We start from the raw sequence: 16623 nt of genomic DNA on the forward strand, positions 1-16623 counted from the left end.
TTTAACTTAAAAGTATACCCACATTTGGAATGTAGCTATATTTACATTCTGAAAGAAGGTGAAAATGGTTGGCTCAGGTAATAATTATATCTTATAAATTTAGCATGATTTTCTATTCAACAAAAATACTTTCAGGGAAAATAAACTAATTCTACACTATTCTCTCATGGGGAAAAATTTGTCAAGCAGATTGTATGATTAAACCTCCCCAAAAGAAATACACATTTTCTACCCATAATTTTCTCAGAACTTCTTCCACATCACAATCATTCCAAAAATATATTTACCTCAAGAATATTTTTCGAAAAATACACTTCCTAACTGGGAAAATAAAACAATTCATTTACCAGGTTCGCTCTGAGAGACTTCAGGGTCTGGTTTATGGGGAAGGAGCACATCTCTTGGAACTGAAAGAAAAAGATTATAAAACACTGTGCACTCTAAATGTCATACTTGGAGTGAAACTTAACCCATAGACCTAAAACCCTGGGAAGCATGAATGAAGCCAAGATGTTTTCACAATGGCTAAAGGGCTAAGCCAAGAAGAGGACCATCTTTCTGAGATGGAAAAATGTCACTGTGTAGGAAAGGTTCTAATGGCAGTAAAACAAAGTTGGTCACAGGTCATTTCGAAGATTCTGTTGAGGGAAAAAAAAAGGAAGAAAAAACTAATGTAATTAAACACAAGGAGGTAGGTCTCCCTCAAGTTGTCTTCAAAGTAATAGGTCAGTTTTTGTCTGAAGAGGTTATAGCTGCCATTTGATATTCCTGCTAAAATTCCACTGACAGCAATAGAAACAACATTATCTTAAAGAAATGGCCTGGGCCTCCCTGGTGGCGCAGTGGTAGAGAGTCCGCCTGCCAATGCAGGGGACACGGGTTCGTGCCCTGGTCCGGGAAGATACCACATGCCGCGGAGCGGCTGGGCCTGTGAGCCATGGCCGCTGAGGCTGTGCTCTGCAACGGGAGAGGCCACAACAGTGACAGGCCCGCGTACCAAAAAAAAAAAAAAAGAAAGAAAGAAATGGCCTGCAAATTGAGGAAAACAGGAAGAAAGGCAAAACTCTTGAATATCTAAGGGAAGAACAAAGTTTTATTCTAAAAGGCACTAACAGTTATTATGGGGAGAAGATAAAGCAGGAAGGATCACTCACTCATTAGAAGATACTGAATGTAAAGTTTATGACAGTGCTTGTTACATAGTAAATGTTAGATAAATGTTGCCAGTTTTGTCATTCTTAGTGATATGGCTTCTAGTATAATAGGTATTAAGTATAGGTATTAGGGCCTCCTGACATATGAGAACATGAAAACAAAGGAGAAAAATATACACTAAACAATAATCATATTCAGTCCTGATATCCAGTATATTTTTAATGCCTGTGTCCAGTTCTACTTCGGCAAAATAAAATGGTAGGCTGGGAACTTGATACCTTATCTCTCATTGGGGAAAATACCAGGGTGATTTGCCTGTTGTTAGTACCAGATTTCTATGGCAAATCTCCTTGCAGGAGCAAGATGACGTATTTCTTTAACTTAGTTTCCCTGAAAGGAGGTCCTTGTCAACCCTACTCACTCACTGAAAAGCTTTCCTACCACACCGAATTCATAAATACCCTTAGGTATGCAGTGTAACTTTCTTGCATCTTATATGGTGCTGGAGGAAAAAAATTAGGATTCAGGCTACAACTCTGCCTCCGAGAAAGATGAAGAAAACTTTTGTACCATGAGGTGGACAAGCAGCACTTTATCATTAGTGTAGAAACAGATTATATAAGATGGACATTCATTCTCTTTTATGGCTTTTGGGATCACATTTAACGTGCACATCACATCTGTTCTTAGTCTAGGCCACTAAGCAAGGGCGAGTGAAATCACAGTCGTGGAATTTGGTCCACTGAAACGAAATGTGACTCCATTAGAACTTCTATGAGCTAAAGGGTAACCACCAGGGGAACTTGATATCTGGACTTTTTTTTTAAAAAGGTAACTTCAAAAAGATTAGTGGTGCACAAAGTTAAAGAAAACCCATCACCATAGTGAACACTTCACCTTTGCTATGTAGTATTTTTAAGGACTGAAGGGGTAAAATACGAGGAATTTCCAGTTGTAAATCAAACTAACTGTTATCTGGAGGGTGAGGGAGAAGGCACTTTGGTGTGCGTCTGAGAAGGTCACGGCCATACAGAGCAGTCTGAGTTTATAAACATCCTAACTGGTTGCAGTGCTAGACTATACAGAGAGGAGCCGGATTAAGGAAACGAGAAGCTAAAAAGAAATGTGCTACCAATAAATCCACCATATACTGTAAATACATGATTCACTGCCGGCCTGCCTTAGTTTCCTGAGGAATTTAGACTAATGTGGATCCCTGCTGCTGCAATTGGCACTTTCTAGCCATGAAGGGATGATTTAATAACTGCCATGCCAGACGTTCTAAAGCAGGTGAAATCAGTGGAAAGGAAAGAACTAGAAATATTCACAGGAAAGGGATATGAATCATTCTCTCTCTTGGTCACCGGCAGCTCCAACAAATGCAAAGTTGTTTTTTTCTTTTTCCCAATGTGGCATTCCTCCGTATATTTAATTGAATAAGAGCATGACTCTTAAAACCAAAATCTTCCATGCTGGAGGAAACTTATCAGTGTAAATCATGACAATTTATTAAGAAGGCAGTTTTGATTTCTTTATAAGATTACTTACCATTATTATATTTTAGACCCATTTGTATAAGCCAATTTACCATTTATATTAAATAACCAATTCACTTACCAGTTATATTAACTGTCTTTTTGAATAAAGGACACGTTTCCAAAGAACAATTCAACTAACATGAGACAACTGTGAGTGGAGATGTCCAATATGGACAAATGTAAATGAATACGCATGAATGTTTTGCCAGAGCAGATGAGAGAATGAAGGTGTCGCTCTCTGACAGAGATGGTGGAATAAGGAATCTTCAGTAAGGTTTACCCCTGCAATAGGCTACAAAGAGATTCTCTTAGAAAAGTAACACACATAGACCACACACCCTTTTCACCTCCAGATTCCCTCTTCCTTTATTCTAACCTTGTACCCTAAGGTCCAGTCTGAGAGGAAGCAGGTTTCCTGCCCTTTCAGAGACCACTTGCAGAGTTTTACCTGTGCTCTTGGGTCACCTTCCCTCCCATCTCCTCTGGGACCTTTTACTTTCCATTATTTCTATTATCTTCTATTTTTCTCCGTTAGTCCATATTTCCATTTATCCATGAGTTCCTCCCTCTCCACCTATAAAACAGCTCAAATGCTCCAACATCCTAACATTAATAACCATTTCCTTGACATGGCTTCCCCTTCAAACCATCCCTTTCTTGCTCTTATTCCTTTCATCTAAAAACTCTATCTGTCTCTGCTTCCTGGTCTCTTAACTGCGTCTTCTCCATTCACCGTGGACTGGCTTCCTGATCTCCTGCACCCACTCCCGCACCCACGGATCCATGAGGCCTCATCCATAGTTCTGAAGTTCAAAATGCTCTGAAGACAGAAAGTGTTTTTTTTTTTTCTAAACTTATTTGACAGTAAAACCTGACTAGAACTGACCTGAGGCTATTTGCAGTTTTTATTCATCCTGAGTAGTGTGACTGTTCATACTTCCCACTGCAGACTTATGAATATGCTTGTAATCGACGGTATATGTGCTGTTTTACCTTTCCAAAGTCTGAAAATTGCTGAATTCTGAAGCATTGGCCCACAGGTTTCAGATGCAGGCTTTTGGACCCACACTGTCAAGTCCAACAGCTCTTCTGACACCTGTCCACCTCACTGTCATTGACGGCTGCCCTTCCCTGTCTTGCCTCCCGAGCCCCTCTTTCCTGCTACTTGGATCTTTTGACAGCAAATTCTGATGGCTCCTCTTCCTCTGTCCACTCTTGAAATATAACTGTGTCCCCTACGACTTTGATCTCTGATCTCTTATTTTCTGTCTGTACTTTCTCCTGGATGATGTCATTCACTCACAAGATTTAAGAACCTTCTATATGTAGACACATGACTCCCAAATCTACATCCTAAATATCGACCTCTGTTTAGATATCCAAAAATACATTTCAACCACCAGTCCTGCTGGCCCTCCAAACCTAGCACGTACAAACACAAGCCTTCATTCCTCCCTCTGTGTTCCCTGCCTTCATTCCCCTCTGTGTTAGTTAATGGTATTATCATCTACCACCTGCCCAAGCTAGAAATCACAGTGTCATCCTTCTCTCCATAACACCATTCAGTCATTGTCTACATCCTAGCAATTCCATCTCCAAAAGACATTTTAGCATTAGTCTCTTCTTTCCTAACTGCAAAAATGCTGATGTGTGACTGCAAATTAGAATTTGCCCAAGAGAGCAGTTACAGAACATTTGTAGGATTGGATAGCCTGCTGAAATCTAAACTTTTTTGCCCCTGGTTTGCTCCCGATGACTGAAGTCTATCCAAATACTTCTGTGGTGACAGAAGTTCCAACAAAGCCAAGACAGCCCTTGGTACAGAAACAAATCTACAAAGAAGGCACAGCTCTGTTGAGCCAGGCATCAGGGCAGGTCCTTTTCTCTGAATTCAAAAGCATTCCTCCAAGGCAGATCAAAAGAAAAGCCAGTTCTGTTTTGGTTCTGGACATGATGTGTGGGCTCAGTTTGTCTAGATTCCTCATTAAGTGTTGTAGATAATTCAACTGAGTGACTGAAAGATATTTTCTAAAGGCCTCACTGGATGAAACCTGTGTTATACTTAGGAATCTATAGAATGAAAGAGCTGTAGAGATAATCCGAGACTGACTTACTTGGTACCGGTCTAAAAATTCAGTTTTGTCACTTCTAATATCTCTCAGTATAAATTTTGAGATAAACATTGTGTTAAAACATAACTATGTCCTGATTTCAGTACTACTTTTTACATTTTTATAGAGCATCTATCTCTATAAAAAGGATAGAGATACAAGTACACATTAAGTTTACATGTAATTTACCCTGTTTTCTGAGGAGCCAGTAAACAAGGTTGTGGGCTCATTAGGATGCAAACCTGAGCCTAGATACAACCCCAAGACTGTTTGAATCCAGTCTGTTAAAACACTTGGGAGAACATTAAATAGTAGTAAAGACTGCCTGTGATTCTTCCCGTAGCATCACACCCCTGGAGCAATAGGGGAACCCCTGATGGACACAATGGCAGCACCAACACTAGGTTTAGAGACAAAATTCAATCTGAACATTTGGAACTGGAGAGTCAATAGAATAAGCTCAATGAAGGCTCCAGAGAGAGCGTTTGTGCTGTTGTTCCAGGGCTCAAACGTACAGATCAGAGTGTCTGTGAAAAAGAAGGTGTTGATGGAATTAAGGCAAATAGTAGACATTTAAAAAGGAAGAAAAAGTTGAACTATTAGATATATTGGTTTAATGAGATTATGTCATATCAGGACCAATAGTATTGCTTTCTCTAACGAAAAGTGAATATAATCGCTCATATCTACTGTTGTTATCTGTAATGACTTCGTTTCCGTTACATATTTTTTCCTCAGTTGAAAACAAGAAGCTGACCTTTTGCAAGTGGGAAGATCAGCTTTTTCCTTATTGGCATTTATAATATTGACTGTTGCACTTAGCAGTACTAATTTAAAGTCTAGACTTCAGGGCAAAAGAGGCTCTTTGCAGCCTATCACCACCTGCAACAACCTAGCCATCCCACAGCGACAGTAACACCCTGCGCTTATACAACCTGGAAAACATGATAGCAAGTGAATTCACTTGCCTCCAAAATGCCATCATTCAAGCTACAGCTCAGAAATCCTTTGGTTCTAGGAATGTTCTATACGCTTCCAGGACCATCTAAGAATTTATAATAATTGCACCTTAAAAAAAAGCGGGGGGGGGGAACTTACTGTATTTCTCAGATACTCTAGTTAAAAACTTGGTTTGGCTTATTAGCGAACCAACAGTGAACTAATTAGTGTAGCTAACAGCAGCTTTGTATGGTCACTTGAGGATCTAGAGAAATGTCTGGGTCCTTGCAGTCCCTACCTTGACTACTCCCACAAACATGAGATTACTCCCCCCATAAAGGAGCAAAAAGCCTTCTCAAATGATAGGCAAGAAATTGATCTGTAACTAAAGAAATCATTTTTTCCTGTGTGAAACAAATTTCTTGACTCAAGCAACTGCTCCATGAATGGGTAAAATAGAATTTAAAAGGAAAAAAAAAAAAAAGACCCTCAATACTGGATAGTGTAAAATGTTTGAACCCAAGAAAATGGTTAAACATCATTTCCTCCATTTGTAAAACATCATTTTATCATTTTTGCGGGAAAATCCCCAATTCTTTATTTTATCTTGGTGAAACATGAGCACAGCATAGTTAACATTGGTAGGTTATTTTTTGGAAGTCAAAAAATAAGAGAATTTTAATTCTAGAAGAAGCATTCTACCCTTGGCATAATTCTCTGCCTTTGGATTATATCAATGGTTTACCATATGAGCACTTAGATAACTCTTATGAACACTCTGAAATGATTATATCATGCATGATACAACGTGGTACCTGAACAGAAGTGAAACATGGACCTCACATCCATCAGTCCTCATGTTTCATTTCAGCAGAGTGTGACTGTAGAATGCATTTGGTTTAAACATGAAATAAAGCATTTACCAGGCTGAGTATAGGACGCTTCTGGACTTGGTGATGTCTTTGGCTTCGGAGTAACATGCTGGAACACCTTAGGAGCTGAAAGAGAGAGCTCGGATCATGAGTCATTTGGTTTTAGCATCTCCCAGTCTTGCTTAACACATAAGATATGACAAAGTATAAGACTGATTACTGATTTTAAAAAAGTATTGAAATGGGATTTAGATGGAAAAATAAACCTTAAGCTCTAAAAATAGATCAGTTAGAATTCCAGATACGTTAAGAAAAATGAAATCTGAGAAGCAGCAAAATTTGACTAAGCATAAGAACAGGATGAATGATTTTTTTTAAACATCATTTCAGAAGAGATAGCAATTTAATTAATGCAAGAGTGTTCTTCTTTTGTGGATGTTTGCTTGACTTCTTAAACCCATCCCTATGTCTTTCTGTGAAGATGAATTCAGTGAAGTCAGAATGGGATCCCATGAAGTATGGAAAAGAGCAGCTTAAAGTCAGCTCAGCAACAGCAGAAAGAGAAGTGGGCGACGGAATGGAATGGGTGGGCTCGCATTCTACATCTCCGGCAATTGTTAGGTTCTAAATAAACCTTTAAATGACATGTTCACAAACCAAAATTGTCTTTCCACAGCTGTTCCTTTGGAGTAACAAGGTGCAAATGTAATAGATACCAGGGGAAAAAAAAAAAGGTCTACTTTATTTATAGCTCATTTTACAATTTCAAAAGTACTTTCATAAGATTATGCCCTTTGATTCTCACCGTACTGCTGAGAGGAAGGAATTATCAGCTTCACTTTAAATCTATTTGCCTGGGGTCACGTGATCATTAAGCACCAGAGACAAGACCTGAACACTGAGGTCCAGATATGACTGCTAGGTCCCAACACTTGGGCTCGCTATATCCCAGCTCTGCAGGTCACATTTTAAATTGTTCCTCATTTTTTTAGGTGGAATTAATAAACCGGTCCTAACTGAAAGGGTGATTGTGAGAATTAAGTGTGAAATGTCAAAATGATGTGAAAGCTATACCCCTATAAATATCTGTTTCTACTTCTGGAGAATCTTTACAAATTTGACATTGAAGGATCTGAGTATATTTTGCTTTTCACATTGTTTGCCCCCTCAAGAATTAGGAGCAATTTTGATGGTTATAAGATTTCTAGATATAAAATCATTAACAGGACTGTTCATTATCACTTATGAACATAGGAATCTAAAAATCAAACCTGTATTTTAATGGTGAAATATTCTTGATGGTTTCTTCCAAATTTTTGATCCCACTATCCCCTCAAATGCCAAATATAGTAAATTTAACTTTTGCTATCTAATTTATCAACATAGTTTAAGTATAAATGAGGTGGCATGCCCAATTACAGAATTTCATTCTGAAAACAGTGGTAGATGAATACATTGCATTGCTCTTTAAGTTGTATACACTATTGTTAGATGATGCCCTTATAGCCCAACAATAATAATTTGCATTTGATATTGATATTGCACGTGCGAACAGAACATTCTCCCATTCAAATGGCCTTTTGAAATTCACAACAGCTAGCCAGGGGTAAGGAGGGAGTACTACTAGGGTTTAAATATTTGTTTTTGAACTACTGAGTGATACATATGTATACATACACAAATATTCTTGAAAGACTATAAAAACCTAGGGTATTGCTGGGATCTATTAAGTAAAGCTCATATATTCCTGGGTAAGAGAGATCCTAATTTCACCCACTTTTAAGAGGAATAAGTAGAGTGCATTTTTTCATGATCAATTTTCCAAATAGTCCCCTTACACTAGGTTGCCCTGACAAAGCTAGAAGTGTTTGGATTGTAGCTACTTTCCAGGGGAGATGCTGATGGGCTGGGAGTTTGCTCAGTTGGGACAGAATCAGGATGCTCTCTTGTTATAGTCTGCAGTCACTCCAGGGTTTCAGAGTGAGAGTGGAACCACTGAGCATATGCATCTATCCATTCTGAAGTTGCTTACCTTGTCGAGGAAGGTTAGCTAAAGGTCTAAATCAAAATCAAACAAAGTTGAAACTTAGAATACAGTGTCATAATGGGAAATTAGAGTAAGCTCCTGATTTACTATATTGTATTTTTATAAGTGCAGAGTACGGCTCAAAAAGATAAAATTATGAATAAGTCTTCCTTCTTAGTTCATATCTCCTTTACTTTTTAAAATGTTACTAATGAGGACTTTATATCCTCAATGTCTTAACTTCCAGCACTTCTTGTTTCTCATCTTTTCTTTTCTTTTCCATCATTCATTGTTTTATGCTTTCTTATTTCTTTCCATTTCTCCTTTTTCTGCCTCATTTGTTCTATGCTTTATATTCACATAAAAGGTTGAGAGCTTCTTCTCGTAATTTTATCTGCTGATTTCTTAAAGTTAGATTTTAGTTTCCTATCCACAAATTTAATATACTTGCTTTTTTATTCTTATTCTATTATTCATTACTTATTCACTAATCATCAATTATTTTTCCCAGTATCTCTTATATATTAATAGTTCAAATTTATTTTTTGTTATTATTTTAAATTTCTTATTCTTTCAGATGATTGTTGCTTTGGTACCTTCATCTACTTACATATCACACCCATATTATTTTTTAGCAAAGTTTTAGTAATTAAATAAAAACACATTTTAAAATACATTAAAGCAGATTTAAAATCATTAGCTAGATGTAGTAAATGGAACTGTTTTTTAAGGAGTTTTCCTTCAAAGAAAAAGTAATAGGTAAAATTTCTCTCAGAAATATTAAAGAAAGTGTTAATACCTCTCAGATATTAAAGACCATCCCCACATCTACAGTTTTTTTCTTTCAGTAGGGATACTGAGATATGATTAAAGAATTTGTGTTGGTAATTCAGAGCTACTACCTAGATCAAGCATAATTTTGATGCTGCTAACATTTTCCTTTCCCCAGACCACTGGTCATAGTTAGGGTTCCTTTCCTAGCAAATTGGGTAGGTGCACTTCATATGCTTTTTGGAAGTGGGCCATGTATAAAAAATAAATTTAGATTTAGGGGACTGGCCTAGACTATAACTTCCTTGACTACAGAAGGATGAAATTTTGTTTCACATTCCCAGTGTCTAGCACATTGTCTGATGTGAGGTCAGCATGCAATAAGTAGTTGTTAAGTGACTAACTGATGAAATGAATTAATCAGCCACTTAAGCACCAAGGGTGGTACAATTTTAAATTAGGAGAGAAGAGAGACAGGAGATCAGTTGATTCATGACAATAGACTAGGCATGACTGGGTATATGCTTGGAGTAGGCACCAATGTTAGAGATGTCTGGAAAAACTGATGGACTGCAGAGGCCAGATGAGGAAGAGGATAAAAATCGATGTAAAATGCTCAGGATCTGCAACAGATATAAATGAGAAACTGAAAGGAGGGAAAGATGAGCTTTCTTTGAGGCATGTCAATTTTATGGTAGCCTGAAATTGAGATCTGCCAAAACAGTCAGAGGAACTGGACAAGATCTTGGTTGAGAAGTTAGGGTTAGAGTTAATCATTCAATCATTCAAGTAAGAGCTTCTTGAACAGAATAAAAAATAGTTTATAATGACTCTTATTTAGGTCCTTCCCAAAATTCCTAGCAAAACAACCAAAGCAATATTATGTTATTATTTTACAGAAGAGGATATATATTAAAAATCTTCATGACCTAATGTTAAATAAAATTGACTGAAAGAAAAAAGAAATTAGGTGATTGGCAGGGGGCGGACATTCAAGGACCATGGAAGGTTTTCTCAAGCTGTGAGAAGTGAAGGGAGTAGGCAGGCTACTCTTTTAAGAAATTCCATTCTCCTCCATCCCCCTCTCAAATAATATAACAACAGGGAAGCTTCTGGAATAAGCTACTCCAATAATATACTTTTTGATAAAGTCTAAAAATAAATGTAAATATTTATTAGGTTTCAAAGGAAGTCTTATTTTATAAGGGTTAAAAACCTAACTTGCTATAATTCAACAGAGTAACTCCACTAACGTCAAATTTTTCAGGCCAGAATATAAAATAAGTATTTACCTGGCTGTGTCGGTGGGATTCTTAGACGTGGAGATATTTTTGGTTTGGGAGGAGCTCGCGGTGTCTGCTTGGGCACTAAAAGAAAGGATATAGGTTCGGAGCTCTTGAGGTCTTCAAGAGTCACAGTACCTAAACCTCTAGGATCTCAGAGATGTTTGTTGAGTAATTGAAGACCTAAATACACAGCAATTAAAGTTCCCAAAGAGCCACAAAGTATAAGAAGGTAATTTTCTTATCATAATGGGAAAAAAAAAAAACAAGGCAGCACATTAAAGATATCCAAGATATTCAGCTGGCAAATGAAACTGTTGGAATTTTAGAAATATCCACTTCAAATACCTATTAAACAGGTTAAAAATAAATTTCATAATAAAATAATTCATCATTATAAGTTCACATCATTTTATCAGAATAACCCAGTATAATATTTTAAGTGCAAAGAGATACAATTTCTTCTAAATAAAAAGCACATTACATTCCAAATATACCTAGAAAATGAATGTATCTTAATAGTAAGTGCTAATGGAAAAAAATTAATCTTGTTAAACAAAACACAATTTTTATTGGTCATATTGGAGAAGAAAAATTGAACAGAAATTGAAAGGATACATTATTGAAGAAAGTTATTCTTCTGCTGAGCAATTCCCAAAGAAGTTCTAGGACATTCAGTGTAAAAAATCAATTATTTCTTCACCAAGAAAATTAACAGTTTATCCTGCTGGAGGAAAAGAATTATCAAATGAAAGATCGCAGCTTGTGGAAATACCTTGTTTGGTTGGGTTCAGTGTGTTTGGGATAAAGAGAGATAAGAAGAAACAAAATGGTTTTCAAGGTCACAGAGTTTCAGGCACCTTAAGAAAAGCTTGCTGAAAATAAGAGTTATTAGATAAAAGAAGAAGCTGAGTCTGTAGGGACTTCTTCCTGATAGTCAAAATATACAAGGCATGCAATCGTTTCAGTGGAATCTTCTTGCCTGTGGAGAGATGAACAAGATATGTTGGAGATTACACTGGTTTAGGAGCCTGGAGCTGGGAGATTCAGAGTTCGCTTTGCGGATCACTCGGTCTACAACATTGGGTTCTTCATCAACAGTAACAGGATTTTTAAGAGCCCTTCCAACCCTAAAATTCTATATTTCTATGGTGTCCTTAGTCTTGTGATATTCTGACTCTGAACTGCTTTGCTTGCCGAAGTTCGTACTGATAGGCTATTTGCTTCCCCAGGGTATAAGAGACCATCTTGCAGGTAAAGGCATGTCATGAGGCAATTCTATAAAAAATGATTCAGAATGAGATTAGTATCACTGATAGTATCTACGATTAAATATTTCAATCATATTAATGATTAAAGCTATTTAACAAAACTTTAGAAAAGTTAGAGATAATTGACACAGATCCAGTTAATGCAGTGTGGAATTTTGGTAAAAATTAAACTGTAGAGTTTAAGAGGCAAAGGATATTAACAGGATTTAACAGGACATTTTAGAGGACAATGAATAAAATTAATATCCGTATCTCCTTTGGAAATAGAGCCATATAAAATAGTTTAATGGCCATCAAAATACAAGTTTGGGCTTATTTATGATAAACTGACATTCCAAGAGAGCCTGCAGATATTGAGAAAATTTTCCCTTGTAAGAAGAATATTTAGTTATCCGCATCGATGATTTGTTTTCCCATATTTCAAATTCCACCATCAAGTAAACCCTTATGACTTGCCAAGTAACCAGTTTGACTTCAGTTTCTCTTATTTGTATGCAGTGAAATGGCCAAACTGCCACAGGAAGGAGCAGTAGAAAGTAGTAAGGGACCTGGATAATGACAAGATGACCGACCAATTGTACCCCTTTTTGTGGAATGCTCCAGTATTTCTGGAGGTTTTGGTTAATCTTAAACAAATTAACTATCTTAAAATAGTTTTTATATGACCACAGACCTTGTAAAACTAGTCAAGATGATAAAGTATTTAAAATTGGGATATTTATATTTTAAAAAGAATACAAATGTTCTTCACCAGAAACATTACTATTTTCTATATGAAAGACTTGCAGAGTAGCTGAGAGGTGTTTTTCAGTTATATCCTAAATAATGTTCACAACACTGCCATATGACTGGCTACAGATTATGGATAGAAGGAGGAGTGGGGCATCAGAAAGGTAGGGTCAAATACTGTGAGCAGTGATTAAGTTAGGGCTTTTGATAACTAGTAATAGTGCCCATATATATTGTCTTTCCATTCTTGTAAGTTCTGCAAACACTCACCTTCTACATGAAACACAAAATAACGTATTTACCCGGTTCGGTCTGAGGCTCATCTGGGCTGGGTAGGATTACAGTTTGGGAAGGCAGAGGTGATGTTTCTATGGTAATTGAAGGAAAGTACCCAGGGTTACTATAGCACTTCACACACCTTGAGTACAGATGACAGAACAGATGGTAACAAGTGGATTTTAAAGGAAAAAAGAAAGCAAATTGCAAGTCTACAGCAAAATAGCACTCCTACTTCTTCATAATGCATTTAGTTTAAAAGCTGCTTAGAGATGCCAGGTTACAAAATACTTTCAAGGTAAGCAATAGCCTTACTTTTAAAATCCTCACTCCACACTAGTACATCCCCAATAGTGCTAGAAAGATAGGTTCAGGAGGAACCATAAGGAGAAAAATTTTAAATGTTAAGGCATAAGCCATTCAGCAGCATTGAATTTTGTTTAACTAATGAAGAAAAAAATCAAACATGTAAATGAATGTGATGAAATGAGTGTTAATGGAAAGTATGTTGCTAGGGCAGAAGGTATAAATGGATCATCATACAAAAAATATTATCTGAAGTATTCAACGTAATACCAAGCTGGCAGAATGTTTAACATTAGGAAAAAAGACACTTTAGATTTGACAGTTTCAGTGACTGAAGTAGAGAGAGATCAAGGTCTAGATACAAAGCTGAATGGGAGAAGACACTTTTTGGACAATGGTTATGAATAGAAGCACCTAGAAAGAAAATTAACTGCCATGACAAAGAATGATGTTGCAACATGAATTCACAATGAGGGAGAACCTAAGTTCTCAGGTGATGGCGACAATGAGGGCAAAAACTGCCAGGGTGTGTCATTACCTAGCGTGATCTCAGGTGGTTCAGACACATTTGTAATAGATTCCACAACTGTATCAAAACAAAGGAGAACAATTTTAAAAAGCTTAAGATGTTAGGCCACAGTCAAGTATCTCTTTCTTGAATATCAACACACCTCATTCTCTTGAGAATCTGCATCACATTTTTACAGATAGGACAATGGATTAGGATAAGAAAAAAGAATCAAGAGGGAAATCCTATTCTATAACCCTAATCCTCCAACTAATATTTATGTTTTAACTGTCATTAACTGTCAAATTTATTATGCCTCAATATTTAGATACCACAGAGAAACCGAAATTTCTGTATTCAGAGAGTCACTTATCATTTTAATTTTAAGAATTCAAGAATTTTAGAAGCTATAGCTCTTCAAAGCTATTCCACTGTAGATTAAGTACCCCAGCTTGAACTTTCAAATTCCATGAAATGTGATACTAATTAAAAATTTTTTGAATAAAAGAATAGAAGCATGAAAACCTTTACCACCTTCAGTCTTTGACTCCTCTGGCCTGAGTGGTGCTTTGGCAGTGGAATATACATAATCTATTTCAGTTGGTGCTACGGAAGAAACAGGGAATGGCGGGTTAGTGGTGGACAGCCCATAGCACCCACTTTAATGGAACACTGTTTAATTTTAAAACAGAGGTTAATTAAGTAGATAGATTTGTGAGAATAAATAACATTTAGGTAGATTATAAAGATGACTACAATGAAGGCAGAAAATGAAGGCAGTGTGCAGTGTGGAACACATACACACATACACAATAACTGGCAGGGTCTACAGCGATTTCTACCTGGAGCAAAGCAGATAATTTCACTTCCTTATTTTTGTTTAAGGATTCTAGTGAGAAAAAGACATAGAGTGAGTCCTTTGAAAGCATGGGGATGAATCCTAAAAACAATATGAAAATGAAAAGTAGGATGTGCATATTTGTATTGAAAGTGATCAGAATATTAAAAAATGAAATTGTGCATTCACAATGAGAGGAAACTAAGCAAGGAAATTGTGAAACTTGCATAGCAACACAGCAGATACTAGCAAAATGGGCTGTATATAACATTTGACTGTCAAGTTTCACTGGATGAGCACAGGCAATACGTGAGGAGCCATGAAATGTCACAAAGCATGAGGACATCCCAAAATGACTTCCACAATGAGATGGAAAAGCACATATACCTGACTTCCCATTGGGGAACGTTATTACCTATAGCTTCCTTTGATGACTCAGTGCTAAATGTAACCGATTCCAGGACTTCAGAAACTAGCAAAAAACACAAAATGGTAAAATTGATCAAGGATGGGTTGTTGTGAGCATTGAATGAATTCATACAAACTAAGTATTTAGACAAGTGCCTTGTACCTGTAAGCGCTCAATGTCAGCCGTTACCATAATAACAATAGTACTATTAACCCTAAAGGAAACTCTAATAACTGAATTCAGAGTTTTATAAGTATTTTAAGTTATCATTAACAACCATAGAACCTTGTTCCATCAACATAAGCATCAAAACGCCATTTAGCGAATTAAGAGATACACAAAAGGAATGAAAAGAAATTACAATCCTATGTTAAAAATAAGATCTGGTGTTTCAAAATAAATGTCAGAGAGTTGCAATAGCATTGAAAAGTATGATCTTTAAAATTTGTTTTTAATTTTGAAAGGCAATAATGTTTAGGCTCATATTGTGTAAGGTGAAATTTTGTTATCTTTACTGAAGTGAGAACTTTCTCCTTCATTAATGGTCACAATTGAATGAGCATTCTTTTCACATAGCAGAGCAGAAGTTTAACTTATTACTAAAGAGAACCACAAGTCTGTAACTTAGTGAAAAATAAAGGTAAAGAATAAAATCAGTTCTTCTAAGTGGTTCTGTTGACTACTTAATCAGATATGTGATTATTCTCTAATATTATACAGAGCAAACCCAAATGAAGATAATTATTTCTATACAGTTGAATAACATAATTAACATGAAATAATGTATTACTAATTTACACCAGTATGCAATCATGGAAGGAGCATGTACAATATACAGAGTTGTTAAATGTGTATTCTTTTGTATTTTTTAATATTTGGAAATACAACATTTGGGGTATGCCCCCTGAAGCTCATGGTGTACCAGATAGATTAAATAATCTATTTACCAGGTTGACTTTGTGTTATTTCTAGGCTTGGTGATGTCACTGGTTTCAAAATAAGAGTATGCAGTTCAGTGGGAGCTGAAAGAAGAGGGTCTAAGATGTCAAACTAATTATGGATAATTTATTTCACAGGTAGCAACACATAGACCTTCAGAATCACAGGGTTATGGAGAGGCAATGCAGAGTATGCATTATTTAAAGCAGAGATTGGCAAATTATGGTCCTCCCAAATCCAGCCCTCTTCCCGACCTGTGAGCTAAGAGTGATTTTTACATTTTTAAATGATTGGAAAAAAATTAAAGGAAGAGTAATAATCTATGACATGTAAAAATGGTATGAAATTCAAATAAAGTTTTATTGGAACACAGCCACACCTACAAACTAAGATGATTCAAGGCGTATTTACATATCACTTACATCTTGGCTTTGGTTACCTACAAGTTACAACAGCAGAATTGAGTAGCTGTGACAGACTGAATGGTCTGCAAAGTCTAAAATATTCACTATTTAACTCTTCACATAAAAAAATTTGCTGATTTGCTGATCCCTGATTTTAATTATCCTTCTATAAAAAGGAAGAGCCTATTTGAAAAACTGAGGTTCTCAATGACTACTGTATCTGAATCTATATTCCCACAAGGGCTTTC

General features: G+C 36.4%; 1 protein-coding gene across 1 annotated transcript in view; it reads right to left on the minus strand.

Moving 5' to 3' along the window:
• Positions 1-16623, minus strand: part of ABI3BP (ABI family member 3 binding protein) — a 263592-nt gene that overhangs the window by 61030 nt on the left and 185939 nt on the right. The window contains exons 41-48 of the mRNA XM_027103558.1: positions 15980-16054; positions 15039-15095; positions 14320-14391; positions 13816-13863; positions 12998-13063; positions 10705-10779; positions 6667-6741; positions 348-407 (exon numbers count right to left, since the gene is read on the minus strand). Of these exons, the coding sequence (XP_026959359.1) occupies positions 348-407; positions 6667-6741; positions 10705-10779; positions 12998-13063; positions 13816-13863; positions 14320-14391; positions 15039-15095; positions 15980-16054 (528 nt within the window). The remainder of the gene's footprint in view (positions 1-347; positions 408-6666; positions 6742-10704; positions 10780-12997; positions 13064-13815; positions 13864-14319; positions 14392-15038; positions 15096-15979; positions 16055-16623) is intronic.

The sequence above is a fragment of the Aethalodelphis obliquidens genome, unplaced genomic scaffold, assembly GCF_003676395.1.
Source record: "Aethalodelphis obliquidens isolate GAN/ISIS:26980383/991018 unplaced genomic scaffold, ASM367639v1 scaffold1, whole genome shotgun sequence".
NCBI classification, from domain to species: Eukaryota; Metazoa; Chordata; class Mammalia; order Artiodactyla; family Delphinidae; genus Aethalodelphis; species Aethalodelphis obliquidens.